Source organism: Dreissena polymorpha, chromosome 1 (genome assembly GCF_020536995.1).
Source record: "Dreissena polymorpha isolate Duluth1 chromosome 1, UMN_Dpol_1.0, whole genome shotgun sequence".
Classification (NCBI taxonomy): domain Eukaryota; kingdom Metazoa; phylum Mollusca; class Bivalvia; order Myida; family Dreissenidae; genus Dreissena; species Dreissena polymorpha.
The window spans coordinates 199,221,771-199,245,681 of NC_068355.1; the positions used below are offsets into that span (position 1 = coordinate 199,221,771).

General features: G+C 34.9%; 2 protein-coding genes and 1 long non-coding RNA gene across 5 annotated transcripts in view; all 3 read right to left on the reverse strand.

Annotated features, from left to right (window-relative positions):
• The window catches only part of LOC127864552 (zinc finger protein 227-like), a 174,796-nt gene that overhangs the window by 133,847 nt on the left and 17,038 nt on the right, over positions 1 to 23,911 (reverse strand). Inside the window, exons 5-7 of one of the 3 annotated variants that reach the window (XM_052404292.1) lie at positions 21,596 to 21,672; positions 21,182 to 21,367; positions 19,761 to 19,926 (exon numbers count right to left, since the gene is read on the reverse strand). The exons of the other annotated variants lie outside the window; for them this stretch is intronic. Of the exons in view, the coding sequence (XP_052260252.1) occupies positions 19,761 to 19,926; positions 21,182 to 21,367; positions 21,596 to 21,672 (429 nt within the window). The remainder of the gene's footprint in view (positions 1 to 19,760; positions 19,927 to 21,181; positions 21,368 to 21,595; positions 21,673 to 23,911) is intronic. 3 annotated transcript variants of the gene reach the window in all.
• LOC127864568 (uncharacterized) lies at positions 1,379 to 7,152 on the reverse strand. The gene is made up of 2 exons (XR_008042088.1): positions 5,358 to 7,152; positions 1,379 to 4,981 (listed from the first exon to the last, which is right to left on the reverse strand). It is a non-coding gene; the product is annotated as an uncharacterized LOC127864568 (long non-coding RNA).
• Positions 12,624 to 23,911, reverse strand: part of LOC127864553 (uncharacterized) — a 94,321-nt gene continuing 83,033 nt past the window's right edge. Inside the window, exon 10 of the mRNA XM_052404295.1 lies at positions 12,624 to 19,183. Coding sequence (XP_052260255.1) covers positions 18,024 to 19,183 — 1,160 coding nt within the window. The 3' untranslated portion in view covers positions 12,624 to 18,023. The remainder of the gene's footprint in view (positions 19,184 to 23,911) is intronic.

The window sequence follows — 23,911 nt, forward strand, 5'->3', positions numbered from 1 at the left end:
ATAACTCATTATTAATCTTAGTGCGCAGTTTGAAACTATTATTTTGAATAATAAAATGTTCACAACTACATGTATTATAGAGGAAGAATAGACGAGTCTTGGCACAGCTCTTTTTGGCTAGTCTTATGGAATAATGAATAGATCAACAGTATAGTTATATAACGATACCAATATACATGCCTGCTTTTGTTTCAAGTCATTGGGTTTGATTTAATTTACAACATGCATTACAATAACCATTGCACAATAAAATATCTTTGTTCGGCGTAGCCTTTCTCTTAATGTAAACACTTTTCTATAATGGCATTCGAGTTTCATTTTAGGAGACATCCGAGGTCTTAAACAGAACATTTCAACGAGTGCAAGTAAATTCTATAGGCGTAACGCATAATATTCGCCTTCTTTTTAAGTAACGTAACGTTTAAAGAAAAAAAGATTAAGCGGCGTTATAATATCATTGGAATGTATATATCTTGTTAGTATTAACTATATCTTGGGCGCTCTTTCAGGAACATTAAATATGTTGTTTAATAAGTTATTAAATTTGAACATTTATTAATTATATTTAAGTTAATTTCATTTTCCTCAAGCGCAAAGCGGTTTCATATAAGGTGTTTGGGTATAACTCTTGTTTTAGAGCTAAAATCACTAGACATATCACAATGCAGTTGTTAAATGCAATATGTTTTTGCTATTAATCGAACGAATGGGAAATTATGTACCCAGCAAACAATCTATATGGGACCCATATGGGTCCCATGTGGGCACCTATATGGGCCCCATGTGGGCTGCCAACATGGGACCCAGATGGGAAGTGCAACCGGGCTCCACATGGGTCCCATCTGGGCTGCCCCATTTAAGTATATGGGGCAGCCCAGATGGGACCCATATGGAGCCCGGTTGCACTACCCATCTGGGTCCCATGTTGGCAGCCCACATGGGGCCCATATAGGTGCCCACATGGGACCCATATAGGACCAACATGGGCATCCCTTTTACTCAATATGGGCTACATACGGGTAGCCCTTTTACTCAATATGGGCTACATACGGGCAGCATTGTACTAAATATGGGCTACAAACTGGTAGCATTGTATTCAATATGGGTACACAGAGCCTGTAAAATTTTGGACAACGCATTAATGGAAATTCAGGTTATGTTAGAAATAATATGTAGGCTGCAACCATGAAATACTGTGTGTTCAAATTGAACATCAGACAAAAGATTCTTGTACATGTACTTCCAATTTCATTTTTTTAAATGTTTTATATATTTCTTCTTGCTGGAACAGACTGATACCAAAGGGTTTAAGAGCTTAATAGCATTATCCTGCAAGAAATACAAGGTTTTTGTTAAAAGACTTAAAAATTTATTAAAGTACTCTCAACTTTTATTCACATAAAGTATTACACACATATACATGGATTCATACATACATAGCAGGAGGATCCCACGTTAACTATTCTACCAGAAAATTCTAAAATAATATGGTGATTCCTAACTTTCTGAATGTAACATGAGCAAAAATATTTTACATGAAGTTGCTAACAAAAACATGTTTCTATCTAATGTTCTATCCGCATGGAGTAATGTTACTCATAATCTATAAACCCAAACCAACAGTAAAACTATTTTAAGGAACAATAAAGACATAACTTCAAACAATAAGACGTTTTTCTATAACATTATATATGTCACCCAGTTATACGACTATAGAATTAAGGACTTCTATTATTTTGAAATTAAATATATATTACATATACAGAATACCTTCAAGTATTTTCCTGATGTTCTACACATTACTACAAAGCATACCCATGCAGAGCTCCAGATAAGGGTCGTATTTTCGTAATTGCGAATTATTTTCAAGCCCGTTACATATTTATTTTAATATCTTGTCATACCATTAAGAATTACAAAATCAAGTTACGAATATTATTTTTACATCGGTTTGTATCGATTTTTATTGAGTTCTTTTCACGTATTAAAGATCATTGCGGTGCTTATATAGAATGGTTATCGGGTTTGTTTAACAAAGCGCATTTTTTCCAATAAAAGCGGCGTATACAGTCTATCTGTTAAAAAACAATGTCAGCGCCCAGAGAGCGTCCTAAAAAACTGCAAAGCGTCCAAAAACACGCTTTTAACATATTGTACACAAAGTGAGCCAAAGTTAAATGTTTAGAAAGACATTATAGAAAAGATCTTATACGATGTTGTATTTTCAGTTGCTGACACAGTCGGAAAAGCTAAACAAAAATGCAACACGACGGGTCCAAACTTAAACACACAAAAAACATTAAACGAGTGGAAGGGACAAGTCCCATGGCTAATCGTTGAAAAGATTGAAGGGGAGACCCGTTTTAATTGTGAAATATGTAAAAATTCATCTAAGGCATGCAATCTGAGCACAGTTTGGGCATATGAAGGTTTTTGAAAAATAAAATTGTATAATACTGAAAAGACACTGTTGAACTAGTATAAATAAAGTTGCTAATATGTTTATTTTGATTTTTTTTGCATGAAAATAACCATTATTATTTATTTTTAGGTCATTTACAAAAAATAAGAATTATTTTCCAAAACTAAGTAGTAACGTTAAGAATAAAATTTCAGAGTTAAGAATTCTTTTTGAAAATCTGGTAGTAATTTAAGAATTTCACAAAACCTTATCTGGAGCTCTGCCCATGCATATTAAATCTTTAACCAATACAAATAACACACCATGTACTCAAAGAACATTCGTAGAAAACATACTTGCAAGACTACTGGTATACAAAATATTTTATAAACTACAAATTAAAAACCCTGCAGAAAAATCCAAAACTCAAATAAATGGCAAATCCTTTTTTGAGAACAAGTCCACATTATTATCTTTGATATCTTCATACATTCCAGTGTTTTTCGTAACTGCACATGATATATATATATATGTCTTTTAAAACCTTCAAAAACTGGAATGCTGTTTCTTCTTTTGCAAAGGAATATATACCGTTTCATTTCCAGATAAAAAAGATTGTATGCTTTCTTAGAAGATGAGCCTTAAAGGAATGGTTTAGGATCAATGGATAAAAAACTGTCAATTACATTTACAGTGTCCGACAAATCCATTGCCCGGAGCCCGGGGGCTACCGAAATTTTTCATCGGGCTACTGAAATTTTCCAGCTGACGCCCGCCGGGCTACTATAAATCTATAAGAGCGGTAGCCCGGTTTATTGACAGACATACGTAGAATAAACACGCTGACCATGTGTTTGTACACTGTGTATTGCTTATAATCCGATAACAAAGTGCAATCAATTATCTAATCAGTCACCGATCACTTGCGGTAATGTCTTAAACAGTAACAGTGTATTTTAATCATCCAATCAGAATCAACATTTGTCGTCTGCTAATAATATAATGAGAGCCGGTTGGATAGTTGGCGCACATGATGCAACATCATTTCGCAGTTTGGAATTCTTTGTTTACCGCAACAATGAGTAATAGCGACAACGTTTTTGATGTCGTTAAATATCGAAGGACGCCAAACATTAAATAAATCAAAACAATAGCGGATTCTTCAAAACGGTAACGAAACCGAAAATGAATATTAATGACAACTTTGTGAACGCGGTTAACACCTGCTAATTAATTTGCATTGTCAATTAATAATTGGATTAATCGCCTGTTTATCAATAATCCCATATATACCCGATTTATATTTTTAAAACCAAATTATGGGTGGGTAATATAGACAATAAGAGTCATAAACACAAACGTTTGAAATTTTCTAAAGTGTCAAATGAATATCGGCATATGGTTCTATTTAAAGATATGATGAAATAAGCTCCCAATCAGGACCGTTGTATTGCAACATGCGTAAATAACCTGCCACGGTTTGCACGCGTTGTGTACAGCTATTTTAGGTTACAAAATTCTGCATTTAAGAAATGAATTTCTTTGTCCTGATAAAAAGCGTGCAAAAATTGGCGTGGGTGTATTTATTTGTAAATAAAAAAATTCGTAGCGAGTACAACATTGAGATCATTTAATTTCCATTAAAAGTTTCGTTGTGAATTTTAACTAAAGTACCGGGATATATCGCGAATTATTTGGCATTGACATTTTCTCTTAATAAAATATCATGTAAACACGAGTTCCTTCATTATTGAAACAATTATTGTATTGTGTACTGACTGCACACAAGTTTCGTAACATACGGATGAAATACGTAAATTCGGATAGTACTTAAAGTCGGACACAAGTAAATAAATGCTTTAATACTCTTGATTTCTTGAAACTCAGTATTTGTTGTTAAAAAGGGCAATTGCATTGATTAACACCATACGAGTCAATCGTATTGATCATCTAAACGCTTTATTTACGTTTACGACTTAACGTGCTGTCCGAATTTAAGTACACATACATGTGCACATACATGTAATATCTACATGTAGTATCTGTTTTTCTTTGGTACATTTACATTTAAGTACACGGTGCATGTACTGTAACATTAATTTACGATATTGACTACATGTACATCAGACTACTTGCTGTTTTATGTATATGTATGTATACATATTATGTATATCTAAATGAAGAAATAAAATAAAGATGAAAACCTGCCTCTTATCATTTTGTAGGAAAATTTTATGGGCTACCAAATATTTTTATTGGTAGCCCAGTGGGCTACCTGAAAAATAAGAAATTTGTCGGACACTGATTTACAACATTGCTTAATATATTTGATAAAAAAGCTTAAAAAAGCTTGAACTATGCAGCAGTCCTAGAAAAGATGGATCGTAGCTTCATCACCAAGATGCTCTTCAAACTCATCCATTTGCTCAAATGTTCCAATTGGAAGACTGATGTTCTCTGGCAGTTGCATTGGCTCGTCATCAGTAGCTGACCTAGCCAAGAGCCACTGCAGCATCTGCTTCATTTCCCTGTTCTCATCTCTCATTGTTTCCAACACCGTTAAAATCTGTGTAACTGCATCTGACGACAGAGTAAAAAACAACTGTACCTTAAATTATGTTGACAATAATATATATCACAGCTGGGTCGGATATAATTATATCGGATGTGTGCCGATATAACGGTGGCGGGCCCGATTTGTGCCAACAGCTGTTGTACAGCTAGGGCTGATTATAGCAACTTGCACCTATATGCCCGTCAACGTCAATTTGTTTCTTTTATAAGAAGAAGTATGTATTATTATAGATCACTAAATGACTGTGTATTTTATATTTTTTAAGTTGGATTATCTGTTTACATCAATTATTTATGTAATTAAATATCAGGTATTTTATAAGCAGTAATTCCAAAACTGAAATTATTTTAAGTTAAAGTTTCAAGCACAAAAATCAGTTACTTTGTCCTATGAACTGTCTTTGGGAAGGCTCTTCAGCTGCCTGGACTTAATGGGAGTGACCGACCTCTGCCATGCACTGCTGGACATTCCTTGTAAAGATTATGTTGGCAAACGAGGCGGTGGTGAATATTTTATTTTCTGAAATAAATTTGTACAATAAACATTACAAATTTAATTATTTCTTAATACACAGACTTTTTTAATATTCTGCAAATATGTGTTTAAATAATCATTAAAATTTGCCCACAGGCAGACAACCTTGGCTTGCGTGCAAGTAATCAAAGATCTATAAAAAAACATTATATTATACGTCTTTGATGTAATACGTTTAAATTAATAATATCAATGTATGAGATAAGTAAGATTCTCATGCATTAGCATGATTACTCATTAAGTGTTCCATTTTTTCAGACATGCGCCTGTCTGCTATAAATAGTTTGTATTGAATTTTAGGCAGAATCAAGTTGAATTAAGCAGTTTAACTAAGAGATTGATCTATGGCGACAATCGAACGTAACGACTTACGTCGCGAAAATACATGACAAATGCAAAGCGAATAAAAAGTCTCATAATTTGCAGTTCAAATTATTAAACACACAGGCATTCATTGAAGTAACAGATAAATAAATAATGCGTGATCAGCAATATATATCTGATTTTAAAAGAAATATATAATTGCGTGTATAATATCACAATTTAACAAATTACCCGTTTCGAGTGATTTTGTTTTGAATGTTTTCGCGAGGCGGAATTAACATCTGCGCATGCGCATTTTATTTAAATACTTTATTTTTCTGCGCGATTATTTAAATTAAAATTATCTCTTGAAAATAACTACATATTAATCATAGTATATACATTATTGAAAACATAGCAATATCAAAAACAGAATTTTCAAAAAATGTGCGCCCGATAGCTGATTTTGTCCTTTGTTGGGCGGCCCAAATGGGACCCATATGGGCTGCATATTATTTGCTTATGCATTGATTGTATATTTTTTGGTAAAATATTAGCAGTTGAGATCAAGTTTGTCATACATACGTTTTAAGAAATTAGTTTTTAATCAAATAAATAAAAGTTTATATCTTTTTCTTAATAGCGCAATAATATGGGACCTATATGGGACCCTTAAGGGCATTCCCATATGGGCTTACCCATAAAGGTCCCAAATGACTCCCATTTGGGCTTACCCATATGAGTTTTCCCAGAAACAGCCCGGTAGATGATTTTGTGCTTTGTTGGGCGGCCCAAATGGGACCCATATGGGACCTATATGGACTGCATATTATTTGATTATGCATTGATTTTCTATTTTTGGGTAAAATATTAGCAGTTTAGATCAGCATACGTTTTAAGAAATGAGTTTTTAATCAAATAAATACAAGTTTACATCTTTTTCGTGATAGCGCAATAATATGGGACCTATATGGGACCCTTATCGGCATTCCCACATGGGCAAGCCCATATAGCTCCCAAATGACTCCCATATGGGACCCGTATGGGACCCATATGGGCCGCATATTATTTGCTTATGCATTGATTTTCTATTTTTGGGTAAAATATTAGCAGTTTAGATCAAGTTAGTCCTACATACGTTTTAAAAAATGAGTTTTTAATCAAATAAATACAAGTTTACATATTTTCCCGATAGCGCAATAATATGGGACCTATATGGGACCCTTGTGGGCATTCCCATATGGGCTAGCCCATATTGGTCCCAAATGACTCCCATATGGGCTTACCCATATGGGTTTGCCCAGAAACAGCCCATATGGGACCCATATGTGCATGTTTGCTGGGTATTAGACACCTTGCACTTTACCGTTCCATAAGATTAAAACATTTTATTTATTTATTATCTTTCGTCCTGTTCTTTCTTTCAATAGTGGCTGTACTAGTAATACAACTTTGACATTCTATTATGTAAGGTGACGTTAAAAGTAAAACATAGGGACATTTTAGCAGCCGCCGCCGATTATTGTGTCCTTAAAATGTCATGCGGGTCTAACGGGTAATAAAATAGGAATACGGCACTCAGGGGACGGGGTATTGCAGTTCTTAAAATGTAAGGAACTCCTCCATGATAATAGGATTAAAACGATTTTATTTTATTTTTGTAAATAAGTACTGAATTTACATAGCATAGGGCCAAAGAACAAGAAGTGTCATAAGAGGCTAATTATAGCCCTATCTAATCGGCTGGATCGGCATGAAATATCAGTACGTTGGAAAACCTTTCGATGTCAAGATTATGACAATTTCAAATTGGAAAAATATAATACCTGGAAAAACAACTGAAAATATCCACGTCTCTGTCCCTTACGGGCGTGACTTTACCTCCACGATAAAATGCACGTAGGAAGCCATGCTGATGGAAATAAGTGATTAAGTCTTATGTAAGGGAGAAAAAACACGCAAAATGCCACTAATGAGTTACCTCCCCAAGACAGCAGCACCTCCCGCAAACGCCACTCGTTTTCGTTTTTCGTATACCGTTCTTTTTTCAACCCAAGAACGGTAAACGGGATCAAACAATCCGTTCCAATTTTCAAACATTTATTTTTGTTATATGAATTGAAACGAAATATGAACATGGGTATCAATTTCGTTTTTTGTTTTATAATACGTACAACGAAAAACGATATAAAGAAGTTAATTTCGTTTTCGTATTTTGTTTAAGTTCCGGTTATTAGAAAATCGGAATACGAACTTATATGCGTTGATTTTTGTGTTTCGTTGTTTCGAATATTAAACGAAAAAGGGAAAGACGGTATATTCACGGACCTGATTAGCATTTACTGAAATGTACAAAATAACATGCATTAGCAGCTAAACTTGCGTCCAGAAACTCTGTCGGATCTTGGATTGGTGACACCGACAGTAACAAACCTGACAAAACGCGTTGTTTAAATTTGTGTGCCCAACTACGCGTATGGGATACGACGACTAATTAACCGTCAGAACATCCATGGCAATTTATGCAATAGATGGAATACACATTTAACTCCATTTCCTGTGTGTATTGGTTATCAATAACCGCGACAAGCGAAAATGATATCGGCAGCTTCTTATTGGAAAAGTCACTTTTGTCTCCGTGTATACAGTAACGTCTTATAGACGATCGAAACGGCTTCATTCGGCAACGTCGAAGCGCATTAATTTGCAAATACTATTACACGTGAGTGTTTCCATTTTTTCGGCGAAGCTGTATACGCCAGCTTTTCACCTTACCTGACCTTTGTAACTGTCCAATAAAATTCTAATAAAATTTCCCGCGGCTAGGTCAGAATGAATACACTTCATTTATCCCAAAGGCTGATTTGAGCTTACGACCAGAACATTGGAAACATGTCCGCGTCTTTGTAACACTGTTTTACTGCGTGTTCAGCATGAAACAATTTTATCTCTAATTAAAAGGCTTAATAGATAGAACAGTTTTACACTCAATCTCGACATCAATACAGTTTTTGCGTGCACCTTTTATTTTCAGAGGATTTCCAGGGCGAGAACGTTTGTACTTAAAGGCTTTATTCTCGTATTGAGTACTAACTTCCATATTCCTGTCAACATGTTCAACATGTAAAAGTATACAGGTATACTGCATCTTCACGACTAACCTTATGTGCTGACCGGAGTTCGCGGCCAGTAAAATAATCGTTATTTATTTATACCTAATGATAAAATATGACATTTCTGCATTGAAATAAAAGCAGTGAAAATAACAAATTGTTATTTTCACCAATGAAAATAACAAATTTTCGGAACTCCTTTCCTATTTTTAGATTATCATAAATAATTATATATATATTTTCTATGATCACGAGTGAATTAAAATCGACATTCCACCGTATCCAACACATTTTCTTTCTATTTTATGCTTAAATTCACCGTTTATTTAGATTGTAAGAGTTTTAACTGGAAATTTCGCTGGTATAATGACGTCATTTTGTGTTTTTAAATGTATTTAGGCACGCCTCGGGAGAAACTCCGAGAAAGGGTAACTTTTCAGCGAAAGGGAAACAGCTGTTAATTATTTTCTTCAAAAAGGGGCATAAAAGAAACAGAATATTTGTTCATGTCAGTGTAAGATCGTTTGTTATTTCACGAGTGATCATAGAAATTATATGTATTATTATTTTTCTATGATCACGAGTAATATCCTCGAGTAATAACAAATATCCTCTATATAATAAAGACGCTGAAGGGTGAACTAGGTGAACTGGAATTTTCTGTAGACGAGAAAAAATGTTATATGAATACCCAGTTGGCACCCAAACGTTGCTGCAACGTTGTATTTAGGTTGCAGTCAAACGTTGCAGGTTTGTTGTACCAATGGTGTATATGAAATATTTCCCGAAGTCCGGGTAATGTTTTGTATGCAACGTTGTGGCAACGTTCGGTAATGGTTGCCGACGTTGCGACCTAAATATTACGTTGCAGCAACGTTCGCAAAACGTTTGATGCCCACTGGGTATATCCAGCGATATAATTATGGTATGTCAATAATAGATTCTTAATGTGTTTCAACAATACCATGATAAATATTATTTTTAATTAATTTAACAAGAATTATTCCACTATATTGACTAATGTATTAAGCATGAGCGCGATAATTCTCGATTCTGTTAATAATCGAATCATATAGCAATGCCCGACAAAGCACTAAAACAGGTTTGTTCGAAGAACGAGCGTATAAATATTTAAAATATGTACGGATACTTCGCGTGTGGCTGGTTGACTCATATGTTCTAATTTCACTTCCATTCTTCTTTTGCTTTTCTGTTTTGTATCTATAGGTTTTTGACCAGCAATATGTAATGATGTAAAATAAGCCGCGAAAACTCAGCGTAACATCCCGTACTGCGTGTGATGCAGCTAAGAAATGCACAGAAAAAGACATTCGCTATCACTGATCTCATTCATTGAACTCTTTACCTTTCATAAACTCCAACAACAATCAACGCCGTAAATCTTGTTTTAAAGATATTTCTTGTTAAAAGTACCGGGGGTATTTGGCGCCGATCGATATGGTACTGAGTTCTCCATTATCCTGTGTGGATAATCTGCATACCAGGGACGATCCCTATGCGTTTTTTTGTATCATGATAGGGTATTGGTTGGTTGGTATAGGTGTATAACAGTAACGCACCTTGACCTATATTTGCACGCTGAAACCTCTCAGTTGCGTTTTGATAAAGTTGATTTTGTTCTAAAAATGCTTGTTTTCTTGTGAGGACGACTCCATTTTTGAAAACAAACTTCAAGTCAGTTTTAATAAAAACTTACTGCAATTATTTCTTTTACTTAGCGATGAATCTTGACTTAAAAAGACGCAATAAAGAAATAATTAAAATAATGTTTCTCTCACTCCACAAGTCCCATCTTTTTCCTACTTCCAATGGACCGTAGCTAGCTCCGTACGACAATTGGGGAAAACACGCAGTCAATAAACTTCCATACATCTGGAAAATACAAAATGCGCACTTTGGTCGTACCGGTACCCCTTGTGCCAACCCTTATTATAATGTATATAAAGTGTGGATATTATTTTAAAGGGGACTTTACACGTTTTGGTAAATTGACAAAATTAAAGTCTTTTCAGATTCGTAAATTTTCGTTTTTGTTATGATATTTGTGAGGAAACGGTAATACTGAAGATTTACCATGCTCTAAAATAGCCATTTTATGCATATTTTGACGATTTAAAAACCTGAAAATTATAAAGCGTTGTAAAGCGAAACGATTGAATAATTTGGAATATTATGTTGTTGTCGTTATATTTTGTGAAACTGCGATTATTGCTTATAAAAAGTATAAAATACATCTTTTAGTGTATAAGCACGGATGGTCGAGTGGTCTAAATGGGTAGACTTTAACGAGCCCTGTTGAGGGTCTCTTTTTTTAAATTGTATTCTTGATTTTTTACTGGAGCTTTTTAGATCCAATGTTAACATTTATCAATATAAAACATTTAAAGACAAACTTCAGTACATGCCAAAATCTGTAAAAAGGCCAATTTAATATATGTGCGAGATGTTAATACATGGTCTTATTATCCCATGTGTATATACAATCTGTTGTCGAAATTAATAAAATATGTTGAGTAAGGCATACCAGCGGGGCTGATCCTAGACGGTTCTGATGACATGAACAGTATTCTGGAGCATTAGGGCGATAACGTTGACTTCACGCGGTGCCGTCCGGGCTGTACAGTTTCTGTTGCAAGTTTTGATGTTATGCAATGAGTTTGAATCTATGGAAGTCGTTCGAGGTGGCAGACGTTTCACCTAGGGCCTTGCGGTAAAGAATAGCTACAGGTTAGTTGAAGTTTGTAGACATTGAACGTAGAAGCTTCGTTGAAGGCAAGTGGCAACTCTCCCATGTTTGTCGCGTTGTATATATTCGTGGCATCTCGATTATTTTTTTAGTTTATAATCATAAGGCGGGCGGCATGAGGAACATTATTTGTTATATTCTATTGAATTTGTAATAAGCCTTCCAATGGCTTCAAAAGGCACATTGTAATGCGAGGTCGCAAATAGCGCTCGGTTGCGGAATCGAGTTACATAAAATTGTCATTTTCCCTTACTGTTAAAAAGTCCTTTGTAATATGCATGATATTATGTATGCGATGCGGAGGTAATCTATGAGAATAAGTCAAGTGTGTATATTTCAATGATGCTGCATTATGTGAGAATCCTGGGCGAGTCCTAGCAATCTTTCCTAATTAATTTACCTGAGTAAGTTGACAAGAATGTTGAATTATAGCTGTTATGCCCAGCCATGTGTTTGTTTAGAGAAAGATAATCAATGTTCGGCACGGTTTTGTGCTGTAGGAAGATACCGGAATATCCGGTCCAAAAACGCACATGCTGCCAGAACAGAATCAGTCCAATCGGGGTACTAGTATACTGTGATAACATATCAGTCCAGTTGGGGTGTACAATGATAATGATTAAGTCCAGTTGGGGTGTACAGTGATAATGAATCAGTTCAGTTGGGTTGTCCATTGATAATGAATCAGTCTAGTTGAGTGTGCAGTGATCATGAATAGGTCCATTTGGGGTGTGCAGTGATCATGAATCAGATACTCGCAATTCCAAAAGCCTAACAGATTTGGTCGAGCTTAGTCATTAAATAACGCACCAAACAACATCATCGGACACATGTTTTGTCAATTTTCATGAAAATGCATGTGTCTTGAGTTTTCACAAGGCAAATGTTGACCACGAATTATGGCTGATAAGCATGTAAATCATGAAAAGGTATTGTTTAGGTTTTATTAAGCTTGAATAACATATTTCATTTTAAAAACAAATAATATTACAGATTAAATGTACATATGCATAATTCTAATACAAAACATGTTTAATAGTTCAAAAAGAAAACATTACTAACGGTGAGATCATGAACACGTTTAAAACATTTCTAACGAATGTGTAACAAACTAAAGCACATCACAAATGCCGTGTTATGCTTATGAAAATGTATCCTCTAAATAAGTTTCGCCACATTATGCGAAAATGGGTCTTATATAGCCAGTATAGCTACAGACCAGTATGCAAATTAACACAGTCTGGTCAGGAGCTACCCTGGAGATCACGTAACCTTGTCTGACTGAAAGTGGACATTGTAGCGTGACCAGATTGCGCGTATGCGTAAGACCCAATTCGGCATCACGAAGCCCAATTTATAAATACTGTTATTGAGTGAATTATAAATTGAAATTCCAGTGCATAGAGTGAAATAATAAATTGAACAACACACGTGCCAGTTTTCTATAATCTAGGTGGTAACATTTTAACTTTATACTCAAGTGAACATTTCTTAATCAAGGCAAACATGATTCACTGTTTATAAAATGGAAGCAATCATATCTTAAGTATGAAACACTGTTCTGTACAATAAATAAATGAAAAAACCTTTAATTGTACGACAATACTTTGAAGAGATTAAGTTTTTTCGTCATTTAAAAACATATAGCAAATCTTACAATACACGTATATTACATTTTTTAAACAATTCTTTAAACTGACTGAACAATTTACCAAAATGAACATGATCACAATCTGATTTCTAGTGATTCATGAAAAATCAAAACTCTATCTACATGCAAGTCTGGTAATATACCGTCAAAATGATAAAATCCAATGGACAAATTAATGTTTTATATCATACTAACTTTGGTAATATAAACCTGCAACATAAGCCTATGGCATCTCGTCAACAGTTATCATTTACAATATATTTATATTCATTCCTTCCAAACGAGTAATACTTTATAACCACTTCTGTAATATATATTCACTTCTTTTTGTATTTTTAGGTGGGGGGTATGTCGCATTTTAGGTCTGTTTATGGGGTGTTTTAAAGAACAAACGGTGGGTAGTTAAAAGCCTTATTATAAGTAGTAATGAGTAGTAATAAGTTGAACGTGTCGATTGAGTATACATGTATATGCATAAACTGGCCTTCCATGTGATTCTGGCACAGTGATTAATATAAACAATTGATTTACAATATTTGAGTAGCGTTGTATTAGTTATATATTCTACAATATTAGCTTTGTTTCAGAATAGCCATTTAAGGAAACTTGAACATTCTGGTAGCCATGTTTTTAACCTCCAAAACCACCTTCAAACGCTCCAGACATATACTTCAAAAAAGTAAACCTCAACAAGGGACCAATGTCTACCACATAAACATGATTTGATTTAACATGAAGCTTGGTCGAGGACCACTAGACGATGTAACTGGCAAAATACCAAACCTACCAGGTATGTGCCTTGAGGTTTAAGAGAAGCTTTGAATATTTAAAATATTATATACATATACGGTAAACAAGTAACCACACAGAGGGTCCAATATTTACCATATAAGTATGTTTTGAACAATTTGATACAGAACCACAATTTGATGTTACATATCGAAAACCATATCTTTGGGCCTTATCGTTTCAAGAATAGGATAGCCCCAGTTCGTGAGTTTAGCCGCATGATTCTAACAAACTTGGTAGAGGACCATAATATAAAATTACATGTCAAATGTTACAATTCTAGGCCGTGTCCTTTAAGAGAATATTTTTAATTATGTTTACTTTATACAAGTCTATATTTATGATGAGATAACTGAGGTGTTGCAAATTTTTACCCCAGAGGCACGATAGGAAAAAATAAGTTAAGCACCAGTAGACGATGTTAAACACAAATAATTATATGAAGCCCTGACCATGTGGTTTCGGAGAATTTTTCGATGTTTTCTTAAAAATGTGTGTTAAGCTCTAGTGGCCTACACATGCAATAGACTGAAATGATGAGACATTTTAGAACGAGGGTCACCCAATAATTATTCTTATGAAGTTTCAATAAAATCAGCCAATATTTCTTGAGAAGTGTTAAGAAAGTTAACAGATGCATCCGATGCACGGAATTACAGATCACAGAAGACAGGGTTTCTTGAAGCTTCTGATCAGCACAATGCGCTCTGGTGAACTATAAACATAATCCTATTGTCAAGCAATAAAAGTCCCCTACCGGCTCCACCATTGTCAGAAGTTCCACCATTGATTTTAATTGTTTTTATTTTTTTTATTTGTTGCCATAGCAACCAGAATTTTTGACGTAGGAACAAAATGAACTGACGTGCAAAATGTCCATATTGCCATCTATCCATGTTCCAAGTTTCGTGAAAAAAAAATTAAGAACTTTTAAAGTTTACACAGGATCCAGAAAACCACCATTTTCAGCAGTATTTCTAGTCTATTTGTTGCCATAGCAACAAGAATTTTTGACGTAGGAACAAAATGAAATGACGTGCACAATGTCCATATTGCCATCTATCCGTGTTCCAAGTTTCATGAAAAAATATTAAGAACTTTTGAAGTTATCGCAGGATCCAGAAAACCACCATTTTCAGCAGTATTTCAAGTCTCTTTGTTGCCACTGCAACCAGAATTTTAGACGTAGGAACAAAATAAAATGACGTGCATAATGTCCATATTGTCATCTATCCATGTTCCAAGTTTCGTGAAAAAATGTTAAGAACTTTTAAAGTTATCGCAGGATCCAGAAAAGTGTGACGGACGGACAGAGGGAGCGCAAACCATAAGTCCCCTCCGGTGAAACCGGTAGGGGACTTATTAACCATTTTGTAGATTTAACTTTCTCAAAAAAGTGTATGGTAAATGGGCCTCAATTCATTTGGTTCTCGAAGAGTGTAAAAGACATGGCACTGTGAAGAAGGGCCCTTTCACAACGCTAAGAATATTAACCACCTCCAAAACAGGGATGGAAATAAGCAGTGACCAACGGCCAATGACCTCTAAAATAAGTGGTGAGCCACAATACTTTCTGAGAAAGCTCAATCTTTAAAAGAAGTATTGACAGGAGGCTGGGCAACCATGGCCAAAAGGTTAGTTTTTACAAGGCAACAGGTGAATGACTATTATGCAATATTTAACTATTAACCAAAATGCCTGTAAGTAAGGCATGCTGGAAACAATAATTAATTGTATTTAAAAAAAACATTTAGTTAGTTTATGTTTTTGACAGTACCCAAATGTTAGTAAGACATTTTAATTGTTTGTCAAATTTTTCTGATAGGTTTCAGAAGTGTGAAGAATCCTAAACTGGTTTAAAGCTGATTTTATACTACTTTTTGAACCACAAAAACTAAACTTTCTGATACACAATATCAGAATCAAAACGCTGCAGGACCTCCAAAGTGTTCCGTGAGACATGCTGGAAACAATACTTGTTTAAAAAAACACTTTTAGTTAGTTGATGTTTCTGACAGCACCAAAATGTTAGAAAGGCATTTGATGTTTCTGACAGCACCAAAATATTAGAAAGGCATTTTAATTGTTTGTCAATTTTTTCTGACAGGTTTAAGAAGTGTGCAGAATCCAAAACTGGTTTATAGATGATTTATACTACTTTGAAAACAAAGTTAAAACAAGATGTGTTTGAGAAACATTATGTCCCCTCATACATTTTACCTTTGACCATGAAGGATGACCTTGACCTTGACCTTTAACCATTTAATGTGCAGCTCTATGAGATACACCAAATGCCAAATATGCCAAATATCAAGTTGTTATCTTCAATATTGCAAAAGTGTATATTAAATGAGCGATTCTGACCCATATATTTGACCTTTGACCGTGAAGAATGACATTGACCTTGACATTTCACCACTCAAAATGTGCAGCTCCATGAGATACACATGCATGCAAAATATGTTGCTTTTTTCAATATTGCAAAAGTTATGATAAATGTTTAAGTTTGACGCAAACCAACAGACACGGCAAAACAATATGTTTCCCAGTATAGAATGGGGGGACATAAAAACCTGAAATATTCCATTTGGTTTTAAATAACAAGTTTAACACTCTTACTTGCGTCTGTTTTGCAATCAAGATACATCCAGTTACTAGTATTACACAATGTGGAGTACATTATACTGTGTACTTAACCAGGGTGAAGAATCAAAGGGGTTTTCAGGGGGGGGGGGGGGGGGAATAACTTAAGGGAAAAGAATAAATCATTGAATACTTCTGAAATAGGAGACAAAATTACATGTTGCGTAATTCATAACCGTGTAGTATTAATAGAATTTTGAACAACAAAACAGGCTAATTAAATATAGTAATTCCGGTGTATTTTGGATCGCCATCAGCAGCACAAAATATTCTTTTATGCGCTTGTTGAAATTCTAAGAAAGAATGTTTTTAAAAGTTATTTTTTAAAAAGCACCACTTAAAAATTTAATTTACATCCATTTACGTTTAATTGGGATCACCATACAGTAACGTGATCCTTCAACCTGTTTTTACTGACAGACAACATATCTTGTTTATTGCAAATCCGGTTAAATTGTATCGATAACGATTACTTCATTTATGTAGAGTCGTAAGGATAAGCGCGAATTGTTAACAACTTTATAACAAATTGTGTTTTCCATAGATGCTTCAAATTTAACAATATATAATTTGCTTATAATATTGCTTATACCTATAATATTGTATGTCTGTCTGTATTGACTGTAAATGAATAAGACTAATTGGAAATTTTCGTCGTCGCTTCAAACACTCCTTTAACAGAAATTCAGTACCACTTTTCCGCGATTAATACCAATGAACTAGTTCATTGGCCTTGAATAAGAAGATCCAGTAACTATAACCTCATAACTAAGTAAAAAGTTGATTGTGCGACCTCATGCAAGTGCATTCTAAGTTACCAGCCTCTCTACAAAGCGATTTATCGTGAACAATTATTACAAGTTCAACGGCAAAAATACCGACGCATTGTTTTTTTTCAAAATCATAGCAGATTAAAGTATTGGCGAACTAGTCTTTTTTGAAACACAACGAAATTTCATATTGACGAATATGCATGGTTTAACAGTATTCTTAAGCACTTTACAAAATTATTTTCATGCATATTATTTCCTAACGAATCAAATTTGATTTCATTTTTTTTACAATTCAATATTTCATTTATGGCATGTACATATATTTCACCTACTTAATCGAGTCTAAAGAAATGTAAAAAAAGGCACTATGATATAAACATAAATGTGTCAAATACTTTGCAAACTGAAATTAACATGTGTTAGTCGTAAAATTTCATTTATTAAACATGAACTTATGACTGACACACAGTATACTTATTTTCGACCAGCTCTCTCTCGTGTATGTATCCTTATGTGTCTCTTCAAGCAAGCATTCCGGTTACATGAATAACCACACACCTCACACGTGTACGGTCTTTCCCCGGTATGTGTCATCATGTGTTTCTTCAAGGTACCACTCTCGTTAAATGCGTAACCACACACCTCACACTTGTAAGGTCTTTCTCCTGTATGTATCCTCATGTGTTTCGTAAAGTTATTACTATTGTTACATGCATAGCCACACACCTCACACTTGAATGGCTTTTCTCCTGTATGTATCCTCATGTGTGTCTTCAAGTCACAATTCCGGTAACATGCATAACCACACACTTCACACTTGCAGGGTCTTTCTCCGGTATGTATCATCATGTGTCTCGACAAGGTACCACTATTGTTACATGCATAACCACACACCTCACACTTGTATGGCCTTTCTCCTGTATGTATCCTCATGTGACTCGTCAAGTCACTATTTCGGATGAATGCATGACCACACATCTCACACTTAAAGGGTCTTTCTCCTGTATGTATTCGTCTGTGTCTCTTCAAGTTACCACTATTGTTACATTCATAACCACACACCTCACACTTGTATGGCATTTCTTCTGTAGGTATCCCCATGTGTGTCTTCAAATCACCATTCTGGTTACATGCATAACCACATACCTCAAATTTGTATGGTCTTTCCCCTTTATGTATCATCATGTGTTTCTTCAACCTACCAATCTGGTAAAATACGTAACAACACACGTCACACTTGTACAGTTTTTGTTCTGCATGTATCCTCATGTGTTTCTTCAAGTTACCAATCGTTTTACATGCATAACCACAAAGCTTACACTTGTATGGCCTTTCTTCTGTATGTTTCCTCATGTGTGTCTTCAAGTCATCATTCCGCTTATATGCATTACCACACACCTCACACTTGTACGGTCTCTCTCCTGTATGTGTCCTCATGTGTGTCTTCAAGTAACCACTATATTTACTTAAATAGCCACACACCTCACACTTTAACTGTCTCTCTCCTGTATGTTTCTTCATGCGTGCCTTCAAGTGACCACTGTTTTTACTGGAATAACTGCACAAATTATCGTCTCTGATAAGGCCTAGTTCTCTGGCAAATTCATCTCTGTACCAGACCAGCAGTTCCTCTCCTTTAGCAAAACAAATATTAACAAGTTATCTATAAAAAAATAAGCAATCATTCACCCTTTGGAAACACTAAAAGCCTTCACTACGCCTGTGCATATGTGCTAATTTTATAACATAAAATTATCGGTAATTCTTTATTCTTCTCAAGTTTTTATTCTGAGACTGAAATAAAGTACATGCCAAGTTAACCGTTTTGGTTATTTTAGTTTTTTCTTAATATTTGTAAATGTTGCATGACTTAAATGAAATGGTAGAAAGGTAAGAAATGTGTTCAAAATCGTTCCGACATGGCGTCATACCCAACCAGACATATTGAGAAGTGTGTTTTTCAATTACTTGGATTCACCTGACATTCAGTGTTATGTTTACGTTTATAAGGTCTTTCTACGCCTGAGCCTGCATTAGGCGACGACTTTGAGAGCGTCTTAGACAGCTCTCAGACTTAGGAAGAAGTTGGAATAAGAGCTGCAATGTCCAACTATTTATTTTATTCTCTAAGGTATTAAATCTTGGTGCGGCCTTGAGCAAAGGTGATCCACATTGAATATTCATATCTTTAGTCAATCAATATGCATGTACCTGATGAAATTGGCTTCAATGTACAGTAATAGATGCCTCCTTTGTACTGGAATGCTACAAGGTTTGTATCTGCCTCCGTCATTGCAAAGTTCACGTATCTCATCCAGTTAGAGGTGGCCTTGTTCTGGGCATCCACAAAGTGGCTCCCTTTGCCTTCATTATAGATCTGAATTGCATAGAATCTTACTATAAACAACCAACAGATAAATAAGATTGATACACAAGAAAACATGATACCTTATATACGTGTTATTAAGAGCAACATTCAATTCTTAGACTAGAATTCCAAAAAATGCATTTTAAAACTAACCAGCTGCAATGATCATACAATATTTTCTACAGCATAAACAGACTCGGCAATTTGTTCTGGATGTTTAAGTTTCATTTATGTCAAATAGTACAGTACTTAACACCCTTGAATTACTCACACAAGTTTAAACAATAACTCACTCAGTTTCACAAGATGTGAGAAATCTATACATGTCAGCATGATTATATACAACACATAATAATTATGTCAACTAGAAATGTGCTACACACATATCAATTATTAATTCTACAGCAGACAAACAGAAAATATGCCAAAATTCAGCCAAAACTGTTGCAGTTGAAATAACTCTTTTTAAAACCCATCTACACAATAAGGACAATCAGCTCTTAAAGTCTGAGCGAAATCTGCAAAGCACTACGAGGCATTTAAGACTCGAAATTGGGACTGTATATTCTATAAATGAAAACCAGAAAAAAGAGCCCTAACTCTGCCAAACCATGTCGTAGCTAAAGTTTATTTCATAACAATTATCTTCAGCAAATAAAGATAACTCAACTGTGAAAAACTTGAACAAGATCCACACAGAAGTAAATCGTTGTGACTATATATTTCATAGTGGTACAACAGACAAACAGCCATAATTCTATCGAAATTTGTGGTAGTTTCTTTCGTTGCAATCCTATATGCATGATGGTCATTCGACTTTGAAAGTTTGGGAAAAAATCATAACAAAATACTTACAGTTAAATTGAAAACACAAGTTCCATGATTTGAAAAACAAACAAATAACCATAAACCTGCCCAAACTCCTTTAAATCCCAATTCCTTTTGTTTACGATCATCTACACATTATTTTCACGGAACTGTTAAAGTGTGAGGGAGATTCACCCATTAGTTCAAGAGTAATTGGAATAACAAGCATGAGAGACATGCTGTGGGACAGGCGGCAAATACCAGGTTCAATTCCTCCCACTCTGTGTTGGGGTAATAAACATTTAATTCCCTTAAACACTGCTAGATAGATAATGAATCGGTTGCAGTTGCAGAGTTTTTTGTAAACAATTTAGACATTGTTAAAGTACTCTTGCATTGCAAACCATAAATAGGTATCAATGTATCACGCTGAGCGTTACTTTGAAGTGAACTTCACCTGCCAGCAATATCCTGACTTGTGGTTGTCTGTGATGATATCGCCCCCGTAAGGTCCAAACATGATCCTGGATTCGAGTGCCACCTTGGAAAACACTCCAAGACCAGCTCCAACTATTTTGGAGCTTTTGATTTCAAGGCAATCTGGCAAAGTATGCTCAGCTTTATGAGGATCCCCTTGTGGCACCTGCAGTTTATAGTAGGTATATGTGCATTTTGTATAAAAATAATAAGGCAATATTTAAGGTTTCTCTTGAATGTATTGACATATATATATTAAAACAATAAAAGTCTGTTATATTCATTACCAGTAATACACTTTTTGAGTAACAGTCTCGTGTATTCATACTTATATCTTTCTTTCCTTTTTTCTCTACCAAATGTAATTTATACTTAAGAAAGAACACAGCTTCACCTGTTTGTCCTGTATGTAATTGTAGGGTCCATGGACAGGGCAGTCCCCTTCAAACTCCGTGTTGCATTCTCCACAGTCTAAGACAGCAAAATAATCACAAGGCAAATCATCAAACTTAGTCAAAGACTAATATCAGCTGCTGGAAAATCAGATTTAAGGAACCCATATGATGAAGTTTCTAATTTATAAAAATGTCTGAAAGACAGACTTTGCGTCCGAACACCCTGTATTATAACTATTCCCAGGGTCAACAGTTCACATAATAATGTTATAAACATTTAAATATCGTTTATTCAAATGTTATTTTACCTTCTGAGTTATGTGCTACACATAATCTGACAGACAAGCAAAGATATTTCCATCTGAATGTAGGAACTTAACAAGGGAGCCATGATAACTTTAAAGCACTCACCTGAGTTCAAGGTTTTCAAAAAAGCCACATAAAGCATTTAAGTGTTATTACTTTTTTCCTCAGATTGGACCGCGTAGCCTAATTTGTGACCACATCTGACCGAAATCCTAACTAGGTTTTGTATAGATTATTGCCGAGATTCTTCAAGACCGAGTATGCATCTTGTCATATGGTGACAAAGTTTCTCTGAAATTTGACCCAGTGACCAATTTTTTTACGGACTTCACCCAAAGTCCTACTTGGCCTAGATAGTTTAATAAACATTCTGATCAAGTTTTATCAAGATTAACTCATAAACAATACTTAACATGATTTTCTAAATTAAGATCTGTAGACCTTGTTTTCACTCAACTGAACACAATTAAAAAATAAAACATGCATGCCCCCCATATGGACTGTCAGTTGCAGTGGCAGCCATTGTGTGAATACGTTTTTGACACTGTGGCCTTGACCTTTGACCTAGTGACCTGAAAATCAATAGAGGTCATCTGCCGGTCATGATCAATCTACCTATGAAGTTTCATTATCCTAGGCCTAATTATTCTTGAGTTACAGTACACTCCACGCGTTTCCCCCAAAAAACGCGCTCCCTCTGCGGGGTTTTTTCTGCTAGCGAGTGTTCACGCGGCGTTGGAGAGCGAGGTGAACTCGATAAAACGCTCGGCGTTAAGCCGCGTTCGCTAATTCCCGCGGCGTGTATTACTTTAGCCTAGTCGGTAAATGCATACAATTTCCGTTCTTATCAGTGACCGCCTCGCAACGCCGCGTTATCAGTGTGCTACTGGGCATGCCAAAAAATAAAAACATTGTTATAATAAATTGTTAAATACTGTAGTACATGTATAAAAAAGATAATTGTATAGAAAATTAATACGTATAAAAATTATGTTTTTTAATTCACATGTACGTCTACAATATGAATGAATATAAGACATTTGACAAATTAATATTTAAATCATAACACATATAACACAAGAATAAATGTTCCGTAAAATGTCCAAATGAGAATAATAATTCGTAATCCGAAACACACTACGATTTTTAAGATGGATTTTTAAGATGGTAAACGACGTTTACAAATGCTTCAAATATACAGTCGTCATGTATATTTCCCGACAAAAGCGCACGAAAATTATGCTGCAATGTACAAGGTCATTTAACGTACACTCCTGCAAAGCGTGTGTGTATTGATTTTTTGATGCAAACTTTGTAGTGCAGAGAACATTGAATTTTGTTGATTTCGGTTAAAAGTTTCTTTGGTATTTTTTAACAAAATTATTTCGTGAATAAGTTGATATTTCCTCCAAAATAATTTCAAATCGAACACGCCGAATCTTTATCGTTACGGTATTTTAGTAGAGTAATTATTTTAACAGTAATTGTACTGTAAACTGATTAAAGAAGACATCTGGGCGGAACTGGATTTTAGATGTTTGACGTTATGAAAACACGCAAAGCTTGCCTACTGACCTATTGTGTAGACTGCTGTCTGCGGTGTTTTGACAAAAGGGATTAACATGTCTGAATGTCACTCTGCCGATTTGGTCCATAATTACTGGTAAACATTGTTTTGAATGTAGACGCAACAAGAATACAACTGTGAATATTAAATGCAACTATCAACTCAATAGTTACCACCTTCTTTTAGCAATCAATGGAATAACCTACCTACAAAGAGAAAAAAATGCATTAGCGAGCAGAGAATAGACTTTGTTCCGACAATTAAAACCATTCCTTATGCATTCGTTGAACGTGTTAACTTGACTTTAGACAGGAAGCGGTTTTTCTTTGAATACGTCAAACTGTCAATTCACACAGATTTGCGAGATTTTTAAGGTCCGTGGTCATTTGTTTACATGTTCAGTATAGAAAATCACCTGCTAACATGAAAACTTAAGATTAAA